Genomic DNA, 24,579 nt, shown 5'->3' with positions numbered 1-24,579 from the left:
TGTCCTGTGGACTTAAGCTTGGGTGTGTGATTTCTAGCTCATTGTTTCTTGCTCTCTCCTACTTGTTCTCTGCCCCATCCATCTTTCTGTCTCACCTGCAGCCCTGTGGATTTTAAGTGCCAGCATCAGATGCAAAGATCGCCTTACAGAAAGTTCATTTTTTTTTTTTTTGAGACGGAGTCTTGCTCTGTCGCCCAGGCTGGAGTGCAGTGGCTGGATCTCAGCCCACTGCAACCTCCGCCTCCCGGGTTCACGCCATTCTCCTGCCTCAGCCTCCCGAGTAGCTGGGACCACAGGCGTCGGCCACCTCGCCCGGCTAATTTTTTGTATTTTTAGTAGAGACGGGGTTTCACCGTGTTAGCCAGGGTGGTCTGGATGTCCTGACCTCGTGATCCGCCCGTCTCGGCCTCCCAAAGTGCTGGGATTACAGGCTTGAGCCACCGCGCCTGGCCTAGAAAGTTCTTTATAGTGTTTGTGTGTGTGTGCATATGTGTGTGTGTTTGTGCTGGGGGCAGAGGGTATATTTTTAAGACCTGGTGGTTCTCTTTCTCTGACCAAACCCTGAATTACTCATTTTTCCAAAAGACCATGTTTGCTGTCCATCTAATCAATAAATTTTATCAGTTTATGGAAAATGGGAGTCATTTATACTGAGTTCAGGATTTGCCAGGGACAAGATGTCAGGACCAGGATATCGCAGGATACAGGTTTTTTTTTTTTTTTTTTTTTTTTTTTTGAGACAGAGTCTTGCTCTGTCACCCATGCTGGAGTGCAGTGGTGCAATCTTGGCTCACTGCAACCTCCGCCTTCTGGGTTCAAGCGATTCTCCTGAATCAGCCTCCTCAGTAGCTGGGATTACAGGCACGCACCACCACGCCTGGCTAATTTATGTATTTTTAGTAGAGATGGGGTTTCACTATGTTGGTCAGGCTGGTCTCGAACTCCTGACCTGATGATCCGCCTGCCTCAGCCTCCCAAAGTGCTGAGATTACAGGTGTGAGCCACCGCACCTGGCCAGGATGGGATTTTTGTGGTTGGGCTTTGGCACAGCTAGGGCAGTTGAAGTCTGGCTGTAGGTAGCAGTATCCATGAAGTGGCTTCTTCTTAATTTCTACAGCTGCAAATCATTGCATTGGACCTCTGAATATTTTTTAGCATCTGTTGTCATTGTCCCTGCTTATTTTGATTACATCATTTTTTTTTTGAGACAGTGACACTGATGCAGCAGTTATTTGAGAATATCTTATTTCATCCTTAACTGAAGTGCCTAGCTCGTGCTAGCTACACACAAATAAATGCCTTTTCTATGTTGAATGCCTTTTCTATGCTACAAGTACATGGGTGCCAGTAGGGCACTACTACTATTTTGATTATATCATTTTCTTTTTTTTTTTTTTTTTGAGACAGGGTCTTGCTTTGTTACCCAGGCTGGAGTGCAGTGGTGTGATCACAGCTCACTGCATCCTCAACCTCCTGGGTTCAAGCGATCCTCCCACCTCAGCCTCCCGAAGAGCTGGGACCACAGGTGCATGCCACCATGTCTTGCTAATTTTCAAATTTTGTTTTGTAGAGGTAGGATCTCCTTATATTGCCCAAGCTGGTCTTGAACTCTTGAGCTCAAGAGATCTTTCCTTACCTTGGCCTCCCGAAGTGCTAGGATTGCAAATGTGATCTATGCCTGACCTTGTTTTTTATTTATTTATTTTTATTTTTTTAAATTTTGAAATACTTTTCATATTGACTTTCAAAAAAATATGTGTAGGATGATTCCTTGTGGGTTTGAATATGTGTTTGTAGTTTCAACAGACTCTGTGAAATAGACTTGTGTTTTTGTCCATTTTGGACTTTTTTTGTCCTATAAACTCTATTTGGTTAAATTTATGTGATGGAGATTCTGAGATCCTAGGGTGACAATGCTTTCCTTCATTGTGGATTTCTTCGCTTTTTCAGGGTTTCTTGACCACATGAACAATGTAAATTTGAATTCTAGATCCCAGTAGTAATAAGGAAGTGGTATCAAATTCTTCGAGTTCTGATCTCCCAGCGTTGGCCTGCAAGTTTCTTGTAAGCCCTCTGTTGGCAGTTGTTTTTTTTCCCCCTAGATCTCCTTTTCACTAGTGGTATAAGCTACTGTGAGGGTCCCAACTCGTGGCAGGAATATCAGATCTAGATTTCTTTTTTTTTTTGAGACCGCGTCTCACTCTGTTACCCAGGCTGGAGTGCAGTGGAGTGATCTCGGCTCACTGCAACCTCTGCCTCCTGGGTTCAAGTGATTCTCCTCCTTCAGCCCCCTGAGTAGCTGGGATTACAGGCGCGTGCCACTACACCTGGCTAATTTTTGTATTTTTGGTAGAGACGGGGTTTCGCCATGTTGGCCAAGATGGTCTCGAACTTCTTTTTTTTTTTTTTTTTTTGAGACGGAGTCTTGCTCTGTTGCCTGGGCTGGAGTGCAGTGGCCGGATCTCAGCTCACTGCAAGCTCCACCTCCCGGGTTTACGCCATTCTCCTGCCTCAGCCTCCCGAGTAGCTGGGACTACAGGCACCAGCCACCTTGCCCGGCTAGCTTTTTGTATTTTTTAGTAGAGACGGGGTTTCACCGTGTTAGCCAGGATGTTCTCGAACTCCTGACCTCGTGATCCGCCCGTCTCGGCCTCCCAAAGTGCTGGGATTACAGGCTTGAGCCAACGCGCCCGGCCGATGGTCTCGAACTTCTGACCTCAGGTGATCCAACTTCCTCAGCCTCCTAGAGTGCTGGGATTACAGGCGTGAGCCACAATGCCTGGCCTAGATCTAATTTTCTTAACTTTGCCCTGGCCTAAAGCTTAATCTCTGTTCTCGAGATACTAGTTCTCGAAATACTAGTATGGTATTTGCTCCCAGGACAACTCTAGTATTTCCAGGTTGTTTTATGTCCAGTTTTTAGCTCACTGTTGTGTCTGTGTTGGGAGGTACACTTTGAGTTTTTCTTACTTTGTTGATAGTTCGCAAAATATTAAAAATGTTGTAATTTCCTCAGGATCTAGTTGCCCTTTTTGGGTAGCATGCATGCTAGCTGATAAGTGCCCTACTAGCACCCGTGTACTTGTAGTATAGAAAAGGCAGGCCGGGCGCGGTGGCTCAAGCCTGTAATCCCAGCACTTTGGGAGGCCGAGACGGGTGGATCACGAGGTCAGGAGATCGAGACCATCCTGGTCTACACGGTGAAACCCCGTCTCTACTAAAAAAATACAAAAAACTAGCTGGGCGAGATGGTGGGCGCCTGTAGTCCCAGCTACTCTGGAGGCTGAGGCGGGAGAATGGCGTAAACCCGGGAGGCGGAGCTTGCAGTGAGCCGAGATCGCGCCACTGCACTCCAGCCTGGGCGACAGAGCGAGACTCCGTCTCAAAAAAAAAAAAAAAAAAAGAAAAGAAAAGGCATTCAACATAGAAAAGGCATTTATTTGTGTGTAGTTAGCATGAACTCAGCATTAAGGATGAAATAAGATATTCTCAAATAACTGCTGCATTAGTGTCATTGGAGGGATTACAGAGAAGGAAGAGACTATATTTGTTTGGAGAGATTGTGTGCACTATATTTGTGTGGAGAGGCTGAGGAAGTTGGATCACCTGAGGTCGGGAGTTTTGAGACCAGCCTGACCAACATGGCGAAACCCCGTCTCTACTAAAAATACAAAAATTAGCTGGGCGTAGTGGCGGGTGCCTATAATCTCAGCTACTCAGAGGGTTAAAGGAGGAGAATTGCTTGAACCTGGGAGGCAGAGGGTGCAGTGAACCGAGATCGCTCCACTGAATTCCAGCCTGGGCACCAGAGTGAGACTTGGTCTCAAAAAATAAAACTAGATCTGATATTCCTGCCATTTTTGTTACTGTTGGAGAATGAAATAGAAATATGTAGATCATGTGTCTTCTAGATATGAAGGACTTGGAGGGAATACTGTTTTACTTCCACCAGAATGACTAAAATAAATGCCTGAAACAAACAAAAAACCAACAATACTAGTGCTGGTAAAGTGTGAAAAAAACAGAGACTCTCCAGACATTGTTGGCAGGAGGACAAATTGATGGAAGCATTTGGGAAAACTTTCTAGTAAAGCTGAACATAAGCATATTCTGTGACTTAATCTAGGAGTTGTATTAACTCCTGGGTATATATACAACAGAAACATATGCAAACGTGCACCAGAAGACATGTATGAAACTTTTCATGAATGCATCGCTCATGATGTCCCAAACTGAAAAAAATCACAAATGTCTATCAAGAGTAGAATGGATAGATAAATTGTGATATAGTTATACAGTGGAATACTTTGTAGTAATGAAAATAAGCTGCTATTGCATACTGTTGCATGGATAAGCTTCAGAGACATTGTTGAACTAAAGAAACTTGACACAAAAATAAAAGAACAGGCAAAATGATTTGTGATAAATGTCAAATAGCGGTTACTTTCTAGGGTGGATAGTGACTAGAGGGGACATGAGGGATGCTTCTAGGGTGTTGGGAATGTTCTGTATATGGTCATTACATAGATAAGTTCATTTTATATGAATGTGTCAAGATGCACACTTAATGATGTGCATTTCTTTTTGTTTTTTTTTTTTTTTTGAGACAGAGTCTCGCTCTGTCGCCCAGGCTGGAGCGCAGTGGCCAGATGTCAGCTCACTGCAAGCTCTGCCTCCTGGGTTTACGCCATTCTCCTGCCTCAGCCTCCCAAGTAGCTGGGACTACAGGCGCCCGCCAACATGCGTGGCTAGTTTTTTGTATTTTTTAGCAGAGATGGGGTTTCACCGTGTTAGCCAGGATGGTCTCGATCTCCTGACCTCGTGATCCGCCCGTCTCGGCCTCACAAAGTGCTGGGACTACAGGCTTGAGCCACCGCGCCCAGCCACGATGTGCATTTCTTTGTGGTAATATTACAATCAAATTTTTCTTAAGGTTTTTTTTTTTTATTTTTTTTTTGAGACAGTCTCACTCTGTCGTCCAGGCTAGAGTGCAAGGACACGATCTCAACCTCCGCCTCCGCCTCTGCCTCCCAGGTTCAAGTGATTCTTGTGCCTCAGCTTCCTGAGTAGCTGGGATTATAGGCATGCACTACCATGCCCAACTAATTTTTGTATTTTCAGTAGAGATGGGGTTTTGCCGTGTTGCCCAGGCTGGTCACGAACTCCTGGGCTCAAGTGATCTACCCGCCTCGGCTTCCCAAAGTACTGGGATTGCAGGCGGGAGCTACCACAACCCCCAGAATGTTTAAGGAGTCTGACTGATTTGATTTAAAGAGCAGAGAACTCAGCCCCTAGTTTGTTTTTGAGTGAGCTTATATTCCTTTTGAGAATTTGTGGGCATACATTGAGTTTTTACGGGAAGGGAAGTGGGTAGGAATTTAAATATTGAAAGTAAGAATAGACCTGCATGGAAAGTTGATCTGTAGTATGTGTCTTATAGACTTGTTTTTATGTTCTTTTTTTTTTTTTCTGTCACAGTTACAGAATTTTTAGTATCAATTTTATATAAACTGAAAGACTGCAGTAATCTTAGAAAAAATTGTGATAAATTCTATGCAGAATACCTTGTTCTCTCATTCTCTCAAGGGAGATTGGTATACCCCCTATCCACTTGGTGTTGAAGCTAAATTAGATAAGCAGCAGAAGTGTCCTGCTAGGCTTAGTCCTAGCTTGCAAATGAATCAACAGGATCGATCACCTGTTAGGCTTTCTTTTTCTTTTTTTGTAAGCCTGAATTTCTGTGACAGGAAAAGTACTATAGCCTCTTGTATGCAAAGGCTTTGTTTTGTTAGCGAAACATTGACTTTCTTTAAAGTTGCCTTTCTTTTTTCGTCTAAGTAGAAAGCATTATTTAGTTCAGAGTATTGTTTTGTAAAATAAAGAAACATCAAATTCATAAATTACCTAATATTAATACTTTTGCATGTGGAGCAGCAATATAAGTTAACTGGTTTATGTAGACCATATTTGAGGCATTAGCTGCTTGTGTTTCTTACAGTTCTAGGTTGGTAATGTAAAATACATAGATGCAAGAATGCTAGCAATTAGAATACCCTATTTTACATGAGTGTAGAGGAAAATCTTACTTAGAAACTATCATTTAACGGACTGTGCTTTTGTCAGTTTATGGTGTCAACTTGTGGTTTCAACTGAAAAGGAAAAGGGCCTGTGGCAACAATAAACTTGTAACAGCAGATGACTTTCTGCGTTCCTTAAATTAGGAAGGAGGATACAGTTTAAGTTTATTGGTTTTTTTCCCCCTTCTTTTTTTTTTTGGAGACAGACGGAGTCTCGCTCTGTCGCCCAGGCTGGAGTGCAGTGGTGCGATCTTGGCTCACTGAAACTTCTGCCTCCTGGGTTCAAGTTACTCTCCTGCCTCAGGCTGCTGAGTAGCTGGGACTACAGGAGCCCACTACCACGCCTGGCTAATTTTTTGTATTTTAGTAGAGATGGGGTTTCACCATGTTGCCCACTCTGGTCTCGAACTCCTGAGCTCAAACAATCTGCCCGCCTTGGCCTCCCAGAGTGCTAGGATTGGGAGTGAGCCACCGTACCTGGCCTATTTGTTTGTTTTAATGGGAGCATTATGTCATTTTAGTGATGTTAAAGGATGGTTAATGATGGTTGTTCACAGGTAATACGGAAAGGGGTAAAAAATAAGTCTTAGTTTATTGAGTGCTTAATGATTTTATACAATGCTGTGTCTAAATCTTCAGGAGGATTTCTGGTAGTGCTTGATTTTTGGTAAGATTCCATTAATCATGGTCCTTTCTTAAAATCTAAGTCTACAGGAAGTTAACAATCTAAGAAGAGCATTTCGAGAAGGAATGTTTTCTTTGTTTTATGGGTATATCTTATTTCCCTCCAAAAATAATTCCTTGCCTGTCAGTATATATATGAAAACAATTGATTCACATCTTTTGAACTTTATGTTAAAGTCTCTTCTGTGTTCACTGTAGTTTTTCCCTGGATGAATTGATGTATTTAGCCATCACCTGTCCTTATATCAATGATGTCAAAATCTGTATTTCTATATTTTTGAGACCTGTGGATTGTTTTGTTTTGTATTTTCAAGACAGGGTCTCAATCTGTTGCCCAGGTGGGCATTTTTTTTTTTTTTTTTTTTGAGACGGAGTCTTGCTCTGTCGCCCAGGCTGGAGTGCAGTGGCCGGTTCTCAGCTCACTGCAAGCTCTGCCTCCTGGGTTTACACCATTCTCCTGCCTCAGCCTCCGAGTAGCTGGGACTACAGGTGCCCGCCACCTCGCCCGGCTAGGTTTTTTTTTTGTATTTTTTTTTAGTAGAGACGGGGTTTCACCGTGTTAGCCAGGATGGTCTCGATCTCCTGACCTCGTGATCCGCCCGTCTTGGCCTCCCAAAGTGCTGGGATTACAAGCTTGAGCCACCGCGCCCGGCCCAGGTGGGCATTATTTAATTCAGTACTGCAGTCCCGGCTCACTGCAGCCTTGACCTCATCGGCTTACACCATCCTCCCACCTTAGCCTCCCTAGTAGCTGGTACTACAGGCGCATGCTACCATGCTCGGCTAATTTTTTAATATTTTTTTCTATAGGTGGGTTTTTTTTGTTTTGTTTTGTTTTTTGAGACAGAGTCTCGCTGTCTCGCCCAGTCTGGAGTGCAGTGGCGTAATCTCAGCTCACTGCAAGCTCCGCCTCCCAGGTTCACGCCATTCTCCTGCCTCAGCCTCCTGAGTAGCTGGGACTACAGGTGCCCGCCACCACGTCTGGCTAATGTTTTGTATTTTTAGTAGAGACGGGGTTTCACTGTGTTAGCTAGGATGGTCTCGATCTCCCTACCTCGTGATCGACCCGCCTCGGCCTCCCAAAGTGCTGGGATTACAGGTGTGAGCCACCATGCTTGGCTATAGGTGGGGTTTTGCCATGTTTCCCAGGCTGGTTTTTAACTCGTGTACTGAAGCGATCCTCCCACCTCTGCCTCCCAAAGTGCTGGGATTACAGGCATGAGCTCACTGCTCCCAGTAGAGACCTGTGTTATGAGGATTATCCAGTCCAAATCCAAGTTGATTATTTCTCTACCACCAAGCTTTTTTTTTTCTTTGCTCTGTCTCCTAGGCTGGAGTGCAGTGCCATGATCATGGCTCACTGTAGCCTCAATCTCCAAGGCACAAGTGATCCTCCCACCTCAGCTCCCTGAGTAGCTGAGACTACAAGCATGCACCATTACACACGGCTAGCTTTTTAATTTTTTGTAGATACAGAGTCTCACTGTGTTGCCCAGGCTGGTCTTGAACTCTTGGGCTCAAGTGATCCTCCCACTTTGATTTCCCAAAGTGCTGGGATTACAGGCGTGAGCCACTACACCTGGTCAGTTCTTACTGATATCAGTATACACATAAGTGATCCTTCTGACACTACTCAGTAAGTTCTGTGAGAAACTCTCCTGTAAGATTTTGTCTACCACCTTACCTCAGTCACCTACTTCCATGGTTGTACCCTAACCAGGGCTTCTTGAACTATCCATTGTGAAGGACCAGCATATTTTTATTTCTAGTCCACTGTGGATTGATTATTTTATAACATATGATAAAAATTGATTACTAGGAAGTTGAAATACTGATTTCGATTGTCATAACAATATAAAGTTGTTATACGTTTCTCAGTAATTACTCGATTTCTATACTTTTTTTTTTTCTTTTTGAGATGGAATCTCGCTCTGTCACCCAGGCTGGAGTGCAGTGGTGCGGTCTCGGCTCACTGCAACTTCCGCCTCCTGGGTTCAAGCCATTCTCCTGCCTCAGCCTCCCGAGTAGCTGGGGTTACAGGCACGTGCCACCGTGTCTGGCTAATTTTTGTGTTTTCTGTGGAGACAGGGTTTCACCATGTTGGCTAGGCTGGTCTTGAACTCCTGACTTCATGATCCACCTGCCTTGGCCTCCCAAAGTGCTGGGATTACAGGTGTGAGCCACGGCGCCCTGCCTTCTGTATTTCTTTCACTGCAGGTGTACATTGATTTACAGACAACACTTTCAGTAGCATTGTTTTAGATCCTGTCAGTTATCAATAACTGTAACCCTTCCATAATCTGTTTCATTCACAGCACTCTTGGATTCTATCTTTCTAGCTCATTCTTTACAGTACCCTGATTTCAGTATTTTTTGGCTCTGTTGAGATGTCCATTCCATTGACCTATCCCATTTTTAGTGCTCTGTACCTTCTTGATGTGATCATTAGAATGATTTCCTTACATACCCTCTTGCTGCTTTCTTGCTTCGTTCTACTTGTTGAGCAAAACTAAAATTCTGGTTAAATCCAAGATTTACCTTGTTGCACTTGGATTTATGCAGCTGAACTTGAAAGGAGAAAAACATATACATATATACCAGTCTTTAAGTTCATGGCTACAATCCTTAGAGTGGGCCCTTACTATTGCCTGGAAATTATATTATAGTATATTGTACTTGCCTGGTTCCTTCACTTTCCTAGTACTGTTTCACACTTAGTCCTCTGATCAACTTCAGCACTACCTCATTCATCCTCACCTTAACTGATGACCTTGCTTTATACCTTAAGAAATTTGCAATCCAAAGAAAACATACACAGATTCTTATAATGTTTATCATTAGTCCATGCAAAATTAGAATGATGCCTTTTTTCTTGATAATACTTTTTGTGTTAAGGTCTGTTTTGCTTATTGCAGATAGAGATGAATCAGCTGGGATGGTAGTTGATTATATGATTTTCTTTTCTTAAATCTTTTTTTTCTTTTCTTTTTTTTTTGAGATGAAGTCTCGCTGTGTCGCCAGGCTAGAGTGCAGTGGCTTGATCTCAGCTCACTGCAGCCTCTGCCTCCCAAGTTCAAGCGGTTCTCCTGCTTCAGCACCCCTAGTAGCTGGAGTTACAGGCATGCGCCACCATGCCCAGCTAATTTGTATTTTTAGTAGAGACAAGGTTTCACCCTGTTGGCCAGGATGGTCTCGATCTCTTGACCTTGTGATCCACCCAACTCGGCCTTCCAAATGCTGGGATTACAGGCGTGAGCCACCGTGCCTGGCTCTGTTCTTAAATTTTTTATGTGTCCTTATGTATGTGAAGTAGACATCAGCCAGTTACAGTATACAGTTACTTAACTACAATTGTGCAAAGCACAGTGAAGGAGGATAATGTGGGTAATATGCATTTCCTAGGGGTAATATTAGTATGTAATTTTATCAAAGGCTAAAAATATTAGCCTGTATTATTACCAAAGGATTATTCTAATTTCTGAAGGGTAGCCAGCAAGAGGATAGGCACAAAATGAAAATGACTGTGAAAGGCCAGAGATCTGGAAAAAAAACTTTTTATGTGATATTCTTGGTAGTTGGAGGGAGCTAGGGGGTGAGTGGCCCAAGATGAAAACTAGAAAGGTGGGCAGGGGTTTTGAGCAGGGGAAAGCAATCACATTTTTCCTCTTAAGTTTATGTTAATGGTCCCATAGTTTGGAAATTGAGCATTGTGAATTGTTCTGACTGTATGAATTATTGTACTCAGCAGTTTTAATCTCTGTCAGATTCTCTGTAGCAGATGTTACAACACTTCTCCTTTTTTTTTTTTTTTTAACAAACCCCCAAGCCTGCCTTCTTTTTCACTTTGTATTAAGCTTTGCTGACCAAGAAGGAGGTCTAATAAGAACTTCCTCAACTTTTCTCTTCCAGATTTTCACAAGTAGCCTTATTCAGCTTTATACTTTACACTCCCTGTCTCCTGTTTGAGCATTGTATACTGCTTAAATTCCATGGTTTAACTCTGAACTGTACGCATCTTTTGTTGTCTTAGTTTCTTAAAGAGTACAAGGACTAAAAAGTGAATTCATTTTCATTGTCCATAATTAACAACCTGTATTTTTTTTTTTTAAAGATGGAGTCTCGCTCTGTCACTCAGGCTGGAGCGTAATGGCGTGGTCTTGGCTCACTGCAACCTCCGCCTCCTGGGTTCAAGCGATTCTCCCGCCTCAGCCTCCTGAGTAGCTTGGACTACAGGCGTCCGCCACCACACCTGGCTAATTTTTGTATTTTTAGTAGAGACGGGATTTCACTATGTTGGCCAGGCTGGTCTCGAACCCCTGACCTTGTGATCCATCCGCCTGGGCCTCCCAAAGTGCTGGGATTACAGGCGTGAGCCATCACACCTGGCCAACAACATGTTTTTTCAGATTGTTGCATATAATCTGTTTTCCTCCACATTCACCACTGATCAGAAAGCAATATATAATCCCTTTTTAAAGGGAGAGAAAAACATCAGATAAATCTCAACTTGCCTTTACCTGTCCTCCTCTACCCTATCTTCTAGGACTTTAAAAATTACTTTCTCTCATAAAGATAACACATTTACCTTGTAGAAATATTGCTCTACCTACTGTATGGAAAACAGGTTGGTGCATAGGAGAAAGACTGAGTCTGAAGAGAGACAGTGACGGTAGTCAGTACTATTGAAAATAAATGATGGAGGTTGTGTCTAGAGTGGTGACAGCGGACATAGAGAATAGTGGACAGACTAGAAAACTGTTGAGGTGGGATTGATAGGAGTTAGTGAATGGTGGAAGTGTGAATGATGGGATGCAAATAAGTAAAGAACAAGGCATTGTTAAAGATAACTCAGGTTTTTGACGTGAGCAACTGAGATGGTAGCAATAGTGCTATATACTGAGCTAGAGAAAGCCAGAGAAGGAGCAGAGTGGGGTAGATCAGAGATGATCTGGATTTGGATATGATGGGATTATGGTACCTTTCCAAAATCTAAATACAGATATCAACTGGGTATTTGGGTGGACTGGTATAGAGTTCAGAGATCTGAGCTGGAGAAATAAAATTACTAGTCTAGGGATGGTATTGGAAAATGTGGGTTTTGGGTATTGGGCTAGGCATGGTGGCTCACACCTGTAATCCTAGCACTTTGGGAGGCCGAGGTGGGTCGATCACTTGAACTCAGGAGTCTGTAACCAGCCTGGGCAACATGGTGAAACCCCGTCTCTACAAAAAATACAAAAATTAGCCAGGCATGGTGGCTTGCGCCTGTAGTCTCAGCTACTTCAGGGGGCTGAGGCGGGAGGGGGGATGGGAATAATTGGGCCAAGGAGACAGAGGTTACAGTGAGCCAAGATGGCGCCCCTGCACTCCAGCCTGGGTGACAGAGTGAGACCCTGTCTTAAAAGAAAAAAAGAAGAAGAGCTCATGTTGGTGGATGGGAAAAGGACCTAGATGTAGGACTAAATCCTGAGATTTGGTAGAGGAAGTTAAGCCTACAAAGGAGACGGAGAAGGACCAGCCAGAAGAATAGAGAAATCTTGAAGCCAAAGAAAAGCATTAATTGGTTTAAAGAACAGAGAGTGTTGTCAGGCATAAAATGCTGCTTAAATATTAAGATTAGGGCCAAAATATGTTGGATTTAGAGATAGGGAGGTCATTAATGACCCTGGTAATAACTGTTCCACTGGTTTTTTTGTTTTTGTTTTTTGAGACAGGCTCTTGCTCTGTCACCCAGCGTGGAACGTACTGATGCAAACACGGCTGATGGCAGCCCTGACTCCCTGGGCTCAAGGCATCCTCCTTGCTCAGTCTCCCTAGTAGCTGGAACCACAGCATGTGCCACATGCCCAGCTAATTTTTAAATATTTTGTAGAGATGGGGTCTTGCCATGTTGCCTAGGCTTCTTCCACTGGTTTGATAGAAGGAGATGTCAGGTTGGATTGGGTTGCAGAAGGGAGTGTGAGAATTAAGGAAATAGAAGTTTATACAGCTCTTATAATAAGATCGACTGTGAAAGAAGAGCATGATACCTAGAGAGGGAGATGTGAGATTGAAGGTGATAGGTCGGAGGAGGATTTCAAAAATGAATGAATGAATGTTCCAGTTGGATGTGACAGGTGGATGAGAGCCAAGGAATAATCAGTAATGTAAGGTTCTAGGGAATGAGAGGGGGATGAGCTCTAGTACTCATGTAGAGGAGGTTGCGTTTAGATTGGAGGGAAGAACAGCATGGGGGAAAGTGCTGTTCTAATAGGAAAAATGTTGTATATTTATTACTTCACTGAATGTAAATTTACTGTCAGCGTTAACCCAGAGGGTTGATAACCTTTTATGCCATTTATGTGATGCAATTCCTATTTGACAATTATATCATTTTATACTGCTAGCTACTTGACTGTTCCTACCAGAAAAACCTATTTTTTTCCCTTGACCAAAAACAATATATGCAGTAAATAATCTGGTTATTTGGAAATATTAATCTTTATGTATGACATCATTTCCCCCTGTGGTTAGCACACTTTGTTTTTATTCCACTGCAGGGAGTTTAGTCAGAGCTTATGTTTTCACTTTCTGTGACTTTTTTCTCCTGTATTTAATTAATTATAGCAAAATTCCACTATAGGGAGAAAGCATAGTAGAATTCATTGACTAAACTTGACCCAAAGAGTAGTCTAGTGTTATGGCCCAAAAAAAGCACAACTCCTTTTTCTTCAGAAGACTTTTATGTCAGAGTGGATTTTTTGAATAGATAATGCTTGTATACGTTACGAATTCAAGAGATACAAAACTGCATACCGCACTGTCTTCTCCTGTTCCCTTATTCACCTGCTTTCCTTCCAAGTTGGTATTACTATTTTCTTAAGTGTCTTTCCAAAGTCTGTGCATCTATAGGTAAACTCATGTAAATTTAGTTTTATTATTTACATAAATGCTATAATGTATCTTTTTTCATTAAAATTGCGTGAGAGCTGTTTCTTATCTCTCTGTATAAAATGCTTTTTCTTTTTTTAATGGCCACATTGTGTGAACATACCATGATGAACTAACTTGTGTCCTATTTATGGTCAATACTAGTCTTTTGTGATTGATATGAGCATATTTAAGTGGTTTTAACTGCAATACCAGTTACTAATTTAGGTAGTAGAAATTAAATCTCAGTTAACACTCAAATTTAAGGAACTTGAAAGATAATCATTAAATTGAATGATGTGCCATATTGTCATTTTTTTTTAAACAGGGAAAAACAATCTAGATTTACTTGTGTCATTCACACAACTTATTTCTTGAAGAAACAAGAGTTCTATGGTCATTTTAACAAATTTACTTTTCAGTCTGATGCTGTATTATGTACTTTGAAAATATCCAGTGCTGCCTTCTTTCACAAATTGAGACTTTGATGCTTGTCCTATATAGCTGACATTAATTTCGTCTGAGTATATTTTCTCAGATATTTTAGCCGTAAGAAGAATTTTTTTTTTGAGACGGAGTCTCACTTTGTCGCCCAGGCTGGAGTGCAGTGGTGCGACCTCGGCTCACTGCAAGCTCCGCCTCCTGGGTTCAAGTGATTCTCCTGCTTCAGCCTCCTAAGTAGCCGACATTACAGGTGTCTGCCACCACACCCGGCTAATTTTTGTATTTTTAGTAGAGATGGGGTTTCACTACCTTGGCCAGGCTGGTTTTGAGCTCCTGATCTTGTGATCCACCCGCCTCGGCCTCCCTGGGAATACAAGTGTGAGTCACCGTGCCCGACCTTGAGAATAATCTTTATTCCAGAATATACAACTTGAATCTCCATAATATAATTAACTGTCATTTTTATTCAGTTAGAAAATCTTGGTCCCCTCCACTGCTAAATTTGGCTTAAAAAAAAAAGAACTTGGGTTTATTCCTCATACCTGGGGGTATTTTGTATCTATGAATATTTTATTTCATGTTTGTATTGCCAGCATGCTTTATGTATAACAGTCTCCATTGGTTTAACTGTTACTCCCTCTGTTGGCTTTCAGAGGTGTTACATTTTTTTGTAATGGTGTCAGAAAAAATATTTATGCTGATTTTCACTGAGCTCCAACATTAGTACTATAATTGATACAAATATGTGAAGTAGGCTGCACACAATATTGTTTTATTTATTTTTTATTTATTTTATTTATTTTTGAGATGGAGTCTTGCTCTGTCACCCAAGCTGGAGCACAGTGGCGTTATCTGGGCTCACTGCAACTTCCGCCTCCCAGGTTCAAGCGGTTCTTTTGCCTCAGCCTCCCGAGTAGCTGGGACTACAGGTGCTCGCCACCATGCCTGGCCAATTTTTGTATTTTTAGTAGAGATGGGGTTTCACCATGTTGGCCAGGCTGGTCTCAAACTCCCGACCTCAGGTGATCCACCCACCTCCACCTCCCAAAGTGCTGGGATAACAGGTGTGAGCCACCACTCCTGGCCTAGGATTGTTTTAAATTAACAAATGTTTCAGTGGCCATGAATGTTCTGGTTTCCATGAATGTGTTAAGGAAACTTAATCAGAATGCCTGTTTTATCAACAGCTGAGAACAGGGCTATGAAAAACAAAACAGGTGTACAGAATGTTTGTATTAAGCAAAAAGTGGACTTGGCATGTTAGATCTGTTTTAAAGGATTTTTCAAGTATTTCCTAGTTTTTGTCTACTATAGATTGAACTATCAAGGTAACTTGATGGAATGAGACGATGGAAATGCCACATTACATCTAACTAGCATACCGTATAGATTAATGGTTGTGTGTGTCTGTGACCTGTGGACATGATAGTTGCTTTCTGTACTGTAACACTTACAGGGCAAGTTATTTCCTTGCTTTCCATATTTAGCATCCTCTTTAAAAACCACCAGATTTTCATTAGGTTCTTGGAAACCGCAACTTTAAATGGAACAAGATACTGCTGGTCTTTGAATGATGTCCTTTAGTTATAACGTTATGAAAAAATTGGTTTTGTTAAATGTCATTTCACTTAAAGTCTCAGTTTGCAAGAACCTATTGACAGTGTTAAGTAAGGACTTCACTGTATAGGTCATAAGCTTTTGAGGTTAAATATTATGTCCTGTACCTGTATGGTTAATTGGAGTTGTGTCACTCACAGTGGTGGTAGAGTGTTAGGTTTTAAATTTAGCATCCAAAGTGTAAAATGGGTGTAGAGTATTTTCTCTTAAATCCCTTAATTCATTCATAGAATATACTAGGCTTTCTGGGTTCTGTATTTAGTGACCATTGTTGATAAAACAGCAGTTTAAACACTAGCCTCACATTCAGCATGATGAGGTATGTGGGAGCTAGGTAGGATTGAGGAAGCATCAGATTCTGGCCTTTCATCTTAATGCTTCACTAGAGCAACTCCTATTGAGGGGACTGCAGACAAGTTTGATGGATAGTATTTGGTTGCTCATTTGCCAAATGCATGTAGTTGGAGTGTGCGTGTGTTTTTGTTTTTTTTAAGCATAAGTGTAGGGGCCAGGTGTGGTGGCTTACTCCTATAATCCCAGCAGTTTGGGAGGCCACAGTGGGTGGATCACTTGAGCTCAGGAGTTCGAGACCAGCCTGGGCAACATGGTGAAATCCTGTCTCTACAAAAAATGCAAAAATTAGCTGGGTGCGGTGGTGTGCGCCTGTAGTCCCAGCCATTTGGAAGGCTGAGGCAAGAGAATTGCTTGAGCCACGGCAACGGAGGTTGCAACTGAGATTGCACCATTGCACTCCAGCCTGGGTGGCGGAGTGAGACCCTGTCTCAAAAAAAAAAAAAAAACATTTGATGTTTCTCTGTTGTAACTCCCCTCCTCCTACCTCCTTTCTTTTTGGATTTGAATATAAAAGTAGTCATTCCAGGTAATGCATTTCTAGACTAGTGTTAAAGCATTCTTTTTCATTTATATCAAAGTCAATACATGCATATTAATTATATCAGAGTTTTGAAGATTTCTTTCTAGAACGCTTTAAATAAAATTGTAAACTGGAAAATGTTCATTACATGTTGGCCTTGCAAGTTCAATAATAGTGATTAATATTATGGCATTTTTAGTAGCTCAGTATACTTAGATTTTGATAGTATTAATCCTTTGAATTTGACTGTTGATCAGACAAGCAGATAATAATATGTATGTATTTTAAAGGCCTGTGTAATGGTAAGTTTTGCCCCACCCACTTATAAAGGTAGGCATGTTGTATTGATCAAATAATCTGGCATTCTGTTTATTGACTTTGTGTGTTTTTGTACAGGTTGCTTTCCTGTTGCATCTTTGATATCATTTCCTAGACTCTACTCCATGATTTAACTTGAAATTCTGAAATGAAGATGGAGGAGTCAGTGGGAAAAGTCGAAGAACTCATTGAATCCGAAGCCCCACCAAAAGCATCTGAACAAGAGACAGCCAAGGAGGAAGATGGATCTGTAGAACTGGAATCTCAAGTTCCGAAAGATGGTGTAGCAGATTCTACAGTGATTTCTTCAATGCCCTGCTTGTTGATGGAACTGAGAAGGGACTCTTCTGAGTCTCAGTTAGCATCCACGGAGAGTGACAAGCCTACAACTGGCCGAGTTTATGAGAGTGACTCCTCTAATCACTGCATGCTTTCCCCTTCCTCTAGTGGTCACCTGGCTGATTCAGATACATTGTCTTCCGCAGAAGAGAATGAACCTTCTCAGGCAGAAACAGCGGTAGAAGGAGACCCTTCAGGAGTGTCTGGTGCCACAGTTGGGCGCAAGTCTAGGCGGTCCCGATCAGAAAGTGAAACATCCACTATGGCTGCCAAGAAAAACCGGCAATCCAGTGATAAACAGAATGGCCGAGTCGCCAAGGTTAAAGGTCATCGGAGCCAAAAGCACAAGGAGAGGATCAGGCTACTGAGGCAGAAACGGGAGGCTGCTGCAAGGAAGAAATATAACCTGCTGCAGGACAGTAGTACCAGTGATAGTGACCTGACTTGTGACTCAAGCACGAGCTCATCGGATGATGATGAAGAGGTTTCAGGGAGCAGCAAGACAATCACTGCAGAGATACCAGGTAGAGGATGTTTTTTAAACTGACTGTAAAGTACCTGATGGCATTCTCAGCTGTCAGGCTCAGTTAGATGAGTGACACTTGAAAAAATCCAGGAGACCTGCAGCTCTGTGTAAATTTGAAGACTGCAGTCTATTACAAGACATGGCCAATTTATAAAACCTGTTCTGAGGTTTCCAGTGCACTTTAGCACATCAGGAAAAAAAAAATTAAATGGTTAATGATAGGGACAAGATTATTTTTAAGTAATGGAATTTCTCACAAGTCTCTCTGTAACACATTACATGAACTCCCATCATTGCCTTTTTAGCACTGCTTAGATTTAATACTCACTGTTCAGCATCATTACTGAGTACATTCTCCTCAGGAATAGGCACCTTGCTTTATTATATAGCCACTGCACTCGAGCTTATAGTGTCTGAAATAACACATTCTATCTTTTGTTACAGTTTTCTAATAATTTTTCCTCCAAAAACAGTAGTTTTATATGTTTTACCCCATATTCAATGCATGATAAGCTAGTTATCCTTGTTACAAATCTTTCTATCTTAAGTTGTCACTCATATTGAAAAGAATGTCTTTCTGAAAAGTTTTCCATTAGTTTCCCAAGTTTTAAAAAAGTTTGTTAGAAATCTGCTTGTTCTAGCTCTCATTGGTATAAGGGTCTGTAATTTATTACATATTTAGTAAAGCTGCTTTCCCCATATTACTGCATCTGGTACTGTGTACTATAATACAAAGGCAGTCTTGAGATTTCATAGTGGAAGAAAGATGTATCTGAATGGCTCTTAAGTAGTGAATTCTTATTATCCAAGAGATCCTTACAATATGATCAGGAACATTTTGTAAACTATATGGCATTGAATAGGTCATGGCAGTATTGTTTATTGCCACATTGAAGAAGGGCAAATTCTGATTTTCTAAAGTTTTATGGGTGACTATGGTTTTTTTTCTCTCTGGTTTTCTGAAAGCTTTCTGTATCTACATGTGAAGACAGCATATTGCTGATATACAAAGAATATTTCAAGAAAAATCATATTGGTTAATGAAATCTATAGCTTTCCAAAGTTATATAAATTCAGTAAGAAGAATGATTGGTTTTAAAGCACTTTATAGGTGTTGAAGTTCTGATAATAAGTCTCGTTCATATAATATAAATATGAATCTCAAACAATCTTTAGAAATGCTTTTTACTGTTTTAATATCTCTGTTGAATTCCTTTGCTATCGTTCCTTGTAATAAAACTACTGGGAAGGGGATTTCAATGAAGCTCATCAGTTAAATGCATGAGAGAAACAGACTTTGGGATGGTTCTAAGGCAGGTTTTAGGTATGTGTTTTAGTTTTACGTGTAATAATATTTTTAAGAAAACCTTAATACCTGTAAAATTGTGCATTCCTATATCTTGTTCTAACCTCTTAATCAAGACCTTGATGGATCTCTTAATACAATACTTAATCCAACTTACTAAACAGGATCTTATGTAATTACCCCATTACTTTGCCTTTTTATGGAAAGGAAGAAGGTGGATAAACAAAATTATCTCTGAAGACAGAACGCTATTGTAAGGTGGCTTGAGAAATGTCTTCATAGGCACTTTCCCTGTTTTGCTTAAATAGGTTAGATGTGCTTTGTTCATATTTTCCTAATCTTCTTTCTAATTGAGTATCTTGACTACTACTTAAAACTTAAAACACCAGTGGTCTATTTCTTGTCTCTTCTGAATTGTGTACTAACTGAACACCGAAGTAAATTAATTTAAATCTATAGTTTGGTTTCTCTTATTCACACCATTTAGTAAGTTTGTGGCTTTTGAAAATACATATAGTTTTCTAAGGTAATCCTGGAGAATCAAATGGTAGATTGAGGTATAGGACCACTGTATATGACTGCCTGTGTGTGTGCTGGCAGTTTTGGGAGGTGCCATTCCCATGAGACAGGTATGAATGATCTTTACTGGAATTACGCAAAGCAGCAAAGATGGAACAACCTAGAGTTCAAATATTAGGAATTTCATTTCAATTGTCCATATTGTTGTCTCTTGAAAAATTGTGACATTGTGAATTTTTAATGTAACAGTGATGTATCTTTCAGTTTCCTGAGTCACCTTATGACTTTGGGGAAGAGAGGAGGCACACTCAACCTTATAGTAAGAGCAGTTGTCGAAAAGTTGCATAAATTGTAAAGGTAGGATAAATTATGAACTGACTTGAGTTCAACAACATGGACATTCAGGTGAACTTAAGCTGGATGGGCCTAACAGAATCTCTTGGATGTCGGAACGTTAATTCAGCTGTTTACACAGAATGGAAACCAAGTGGAAAAGTAAAAACCAATTATTGCCATCCTCCTTCATTAAGGTGCAACCCATTTAGTAATTCAGAAAATACTCTTTATAAGCTTTTGTTTGGGCTCAGCTTAAAAGTTGAAGGTGTTATCTTAAATAATTCCTATTAGGATATCCTAATACCTTAATCCTAAATGTTATGTCAAATAATTGTAACAGTTAATGCATTTTCTCTTTTAGAGAGTGCAAATAATTAATAACGCAGACCAGTATAGTGCACGATCATACTTTGAGTTTGATATCTGGGCAACAGATGTTTATGCTGATTTTTAAAGTCAGCAGTTAATTAACTGACAGGCAGCTTAGTATCAGCGCTAGATCATCTCTCCTTGAAGGTTTTGGAAATATATTGATGTTTTAAGAATCTGTTTGGAGGTATCATATCAAAATAATGCTGGCAGTACTTTCATTTGGGAGACTTAGAGATGGGTAAAGGGCATTTTATAGTAAATTTGTAATATTTTATAGTGAATTCATGTAAAAGTACTCTGTGATGGTTATCTTGAATATCAAGGCTTTTATCAAGTGATTTCTTTCTTTTTTTTGAGACCTAGTCTTGCTCTGTCGCCGGGCTGGTGTGTAGTGGTGCGATCTCTGCTCACTGCAACCTCCGCCTCCCAGGTTCAAGTGATTCTCCTGCCTCAGCCTCCCTAGTAGCTGGAACTACAGGCGTGTACCACCATGCCCAGCTCATTTGTGTGTATTTTTAGTAGAGATGGGGTTTCACCATGTTGGCCAGGATAGTCTTGATCTCCTGACCTCATGATCCGCTTGCCTTGGCCTCCCAAAGTGCTGTGGTTACAGGCGTGAGCCTCTGCGCCCAGCCATTATCAAGTGGTTTCTTTATGCATTATCTTTTTGTGCTTTGATCATTCTCTGCAATTTTATGATTAGAGCATTAATGGGGGGGGGCAGTTTCTCTGTAAAATCAGTTTTGAGACTAGCTCTATAAAATCTGTAGTTGGAGGGATTTTGATTTTAATGTAAATAATGGACATTAGCCCTCATTCAGTTTGAAAAAGTTAATTTTCTGAACATACTAACATACATGCATGGGTATACGTGGTCAGTGGGGAAAAGTTTTTCCAGTAACTGTTTTTCATAAATATTTAGCAGAGTGGACCTCCATACAGGGTAGCTTTATCTTGTCTTTAATGACCTACTTTGTGGTTAAATGCCTATTCACACTGAGGTTCCAAAAATAATACCCCCCATGGTAGGTAAGAGTGAGTTGTCTTGGTTGGTTTGCCTTTGAAAATCTGATTTCTTTTGCAGAATGTCGTTGAGGCTACTGAGGACAGCTGTCTAAGTTTACTTGAATTCTCAATCCATGCAGCCAGGCTAGACCAGCTCAGCCCCACTTCAAGACAGGATCTCAGCACTCATTACTCACCATACATATTTAATGCAGTGAGCTGCATCATGACAAGCTATCATCTTAACTCATAGTTTTTTCTCTGGTAGAGATAATTATACTTATTATACTTGATCAGTTAACTCTTGCTTAAAAATTAAAAAAATATTTTTAAGTGACAAATTATTTGTAGACATTTTTGAAAATAGAAAAATGTGAAGGAAAATAGAAAAATGTGAAGTAGAAAATTAAAATCACCCATAATTCTGCTTTTGTTAACATTTGGATATGTTGTCTTCTATGATATATAACAAAATTTGTCTGGATATTGTGTACGTCATCCTTTCCTTCTTAGCATTGCGTTTTGAGCATTTAACTAGAGCACTAAATATTCTCCCTAGAACATACGGATTTTGAATAATTTAATCATAAAAATAACTTCCCTAATGTTGGTCCTTTCGGCTCTTTTAAGTTTTTGCTATTATGAGTTAAGGGTATGAACACCTAAGGCTCTTGACCACATACTGGCATACTGCCTTTAAAAAATAATTAAGTTGAGTGCAATGGCTCACGCCTGTAATCCCAGCACTCTGGGAGGCTGAGACAGGTGGTTCACTTGAAGCCAGGAGTTCGAGACCAGCCTGGTGAACATGGTGAAACCCCATCTCTACTAGAAATAACAAAAGTTAGCTGGGCGTAGCAGCACGTGCCTGTAGTCCCAGCTGCTCCAGAGGCTGATGTGGGAGGATTGCTTGAGTCCAGGAGGCAGAGGCTGTAGTGAACCATGATTGAGCCTCTGCACTCCAGCCTGGGTGACAGAGCAAGACTCTGTCTCAAAAAAATCCAAATAAAAACAAAAATAACTTTATTTCACCCAGGAGCTTGAGTGTTCATGCATTGTATTCTTGCTATGGAATATTAATTTTTTTAAAAAGCTTGCTGATTTGATAGAAGAGTGATATCTTGCCGGTGTGGTGTCTCATGCCTGTAATCCCAGCAGTTTGGGAGGCTGAGGCAGATGGATTACCTGAGGTCAGGAGTTTGAGACCAGCCTGGCCAACATGGTGAAACCCCATCTCTATGAGGGGAAAAAAAAAAAAAAAAATTGGCCAGGCGTGGTGGCGTGTGTCTGTAATCCCAGCTACTCGGGAGACTGAGGCAGGAGAATTGATTGAACCTGGGAGGCAGATTTTGCAGTGAGCCGAGGTCACACCACTGCACTCCAGCCTGGGTGACAGCAAGACTCTATTTAAAAAAAAAAAAAATGGTATTTTGATGTTAATTTGCATTTCTTTGATCACTAGTGAAGTTGAAAAATGTTTAGCGATTTGTATTCATTTGGTAAAGTCTGTTCATATTCTTTGCACATTTTTCTTCTGACATGTGTTTTTTCTTACTAATTTTTGAGGCTTTTTAACCTTTTGGGGATTTAATTGCTTGGCAAATTTTACATAGAAGGCAGTGAGGAGGATTCATGGTTGAAGATCCCAAACCCACATAGTGAATCCATGAAGCACAGTAATTGACCTTTTTCCTAGATTGAATATCAAATGATTTCAGTGGCTAAAAGCCCCATGTCCCTATTTTAAGCCTTTTGTAATCTGGTTGTAGTTTGGTAGCTATTTAAGAGACTCACAAAATACATTGATAACAAAACACTGACACAAAATAATCAGGTAAAAACTGTCTGTTTTCAGCTTGGTAAATGCAAAATCAGGTGGGTAAAATACATATGGTTTTCAATCTGGCTATGTATTAGAATCAGCTGGGTGGCATTTAAAACGTCTGATGCCCAGACCCCATTTTAACCCCATTCGATCAGAGTCTTTGGAGTCTGACCCCAGGCATCAGCTTTAAAACTGATAACATTTATACGATCAGCCTTAGGTGATGACACTGAGTAGCAGGGCTCAGAACTGCTCAGTTAAGCAATAATATGTTAAGTCTCCTATATCTGAAAATCACTGTGAAACTGGTGGTCTGATTCAATTAAGTTCTCTTACTGCTAATGGGTATCAAGTTCTAAACAGTGGAGTCTGGTTTTTTTGAAATTACATTAGTTATAAATCACAGCACAGTTCTATATTAATTAGCAAGCATTAAGTGCCCTCTTTTACTTCATTTAAGCGATTATTTGAAAAGCATGCAGTGTCTAAATGTGGTTTTCTATATGCTACAAGGTCTGGATGATGTTAACTTAATTAAAAAGCTTTAAAGTCTTACTGGTGGATATCCTTTGGCAATTTCTCGTGTTAAAGCACCAAGATACTATTTTTGGCCTGCTTTTCTTACTTCCTAAACTGAGTGCCTATATTAACTTTGTAGTCTTTTTCTCAAAATAAGGTATATCTTAGTGTTAATAAAAGTGCATGTGTGTCTTTAAGGTGAGAATGTGGTCCCTTTTTTTTTTTTGTCATTGTTTTTTAATAGATTTTCCTTTTAGAGCAGTTTTAAGTTCACAGCAAAATCGAGCGGAGGAGACAGAGAGTTCCCATGTACCCCCTTCTCCCACATAGCCATGGCCTCCCCTACTATCAACATCCTGCACTAGAATGGACATTTGTTACAACGATGAACCTACATTGACACATCATTATCACCCACCGTCTGTAGTTTACTGTTAGGGTTCGCTCTTGGTGTTGTAAGTTCTGTGGGCTTTGATAAATGCATCATTGGTCCCTGTTTTGAAGGCCTCAGAATGTCTTGCTTATCAGTGATTATTGCTTGTAAGAATCTTTATGAGGCTACAACTTATCTCACTGCCCCCAGCATAAATGTTCTTATATCATTTTCAGCTTTTAAATACCCATTTTTAGTATTCATTGAGAAATAAGTAATGAGAGAATCTAAAGCAGATCAAAGGAGGCATCTGATTTCCTGTCCTGTGCTTCAGTTTGCCCAGCACTTATAATGGGGCTTAAAGTAAGTTAAGCTTTAAATTTCATTTAGTCTTTTTTCCCATAAGCTAAACATACTAACCTTTGGGGAAAGTCATGTCCTTCTTGAGGGAGTTTTCATATAAACAAAACTTTGTTAAAAAGTGAAGACAGCATAGGGGATGGAGTAATCAGAGGAAAAGGAATAATATGAAATTA

General features: G+C 40.7%; 1 protein-coding gene across 4 annotated transcripts in view; it reads left to right on the top strand.

Moving 5' to 3' along the window:
* Nucleotides 1-24,579, top strand: part of C18H18orf25 (chromosome 18 C18orf25 homolog) — a 96,405-nt gene that overhangs the window by 29,667 nt on the left and 42,159 nt on the right. For all 4 annotated transcript variants that reach the window (XM_023207610.2, XM_023207609.3, XM_023207612.3 and 1 more), the window contains exon 2: nt 17,002-17,786. In XM_023207610.2, the coding sequence (XP_023063378.1) occupies nt 17,072-17,786 (715 nt within the window). In that variant the 5' untranslated portion in view covers nt 17,002-17,071. The remainder of the gene's footprint in view (nt 1-17,001; nt 17,787-24,579) is intronic.

This window comes from Piliocolobus tephrosceles, chromosome 18 (assembly GCF_002776525.5).
Source record: "Piliocolobus tephrosceles isolate RC106 chromosome 18, ASM277652v3, whole genome shotgun sequence".
Classification (NCBI taxonomy): domain Eukaryota; kingdom Metazoa; phylum Chordata; class Mammalia; order Primates; family Cercopithecidae; genus Piliocolobus; species Piliocolobus tephrosceles.
Note: the sequence above shows the minus strand (reverse complement) of the source record. Positions and strands in the feature narration are given on the sequence as shown.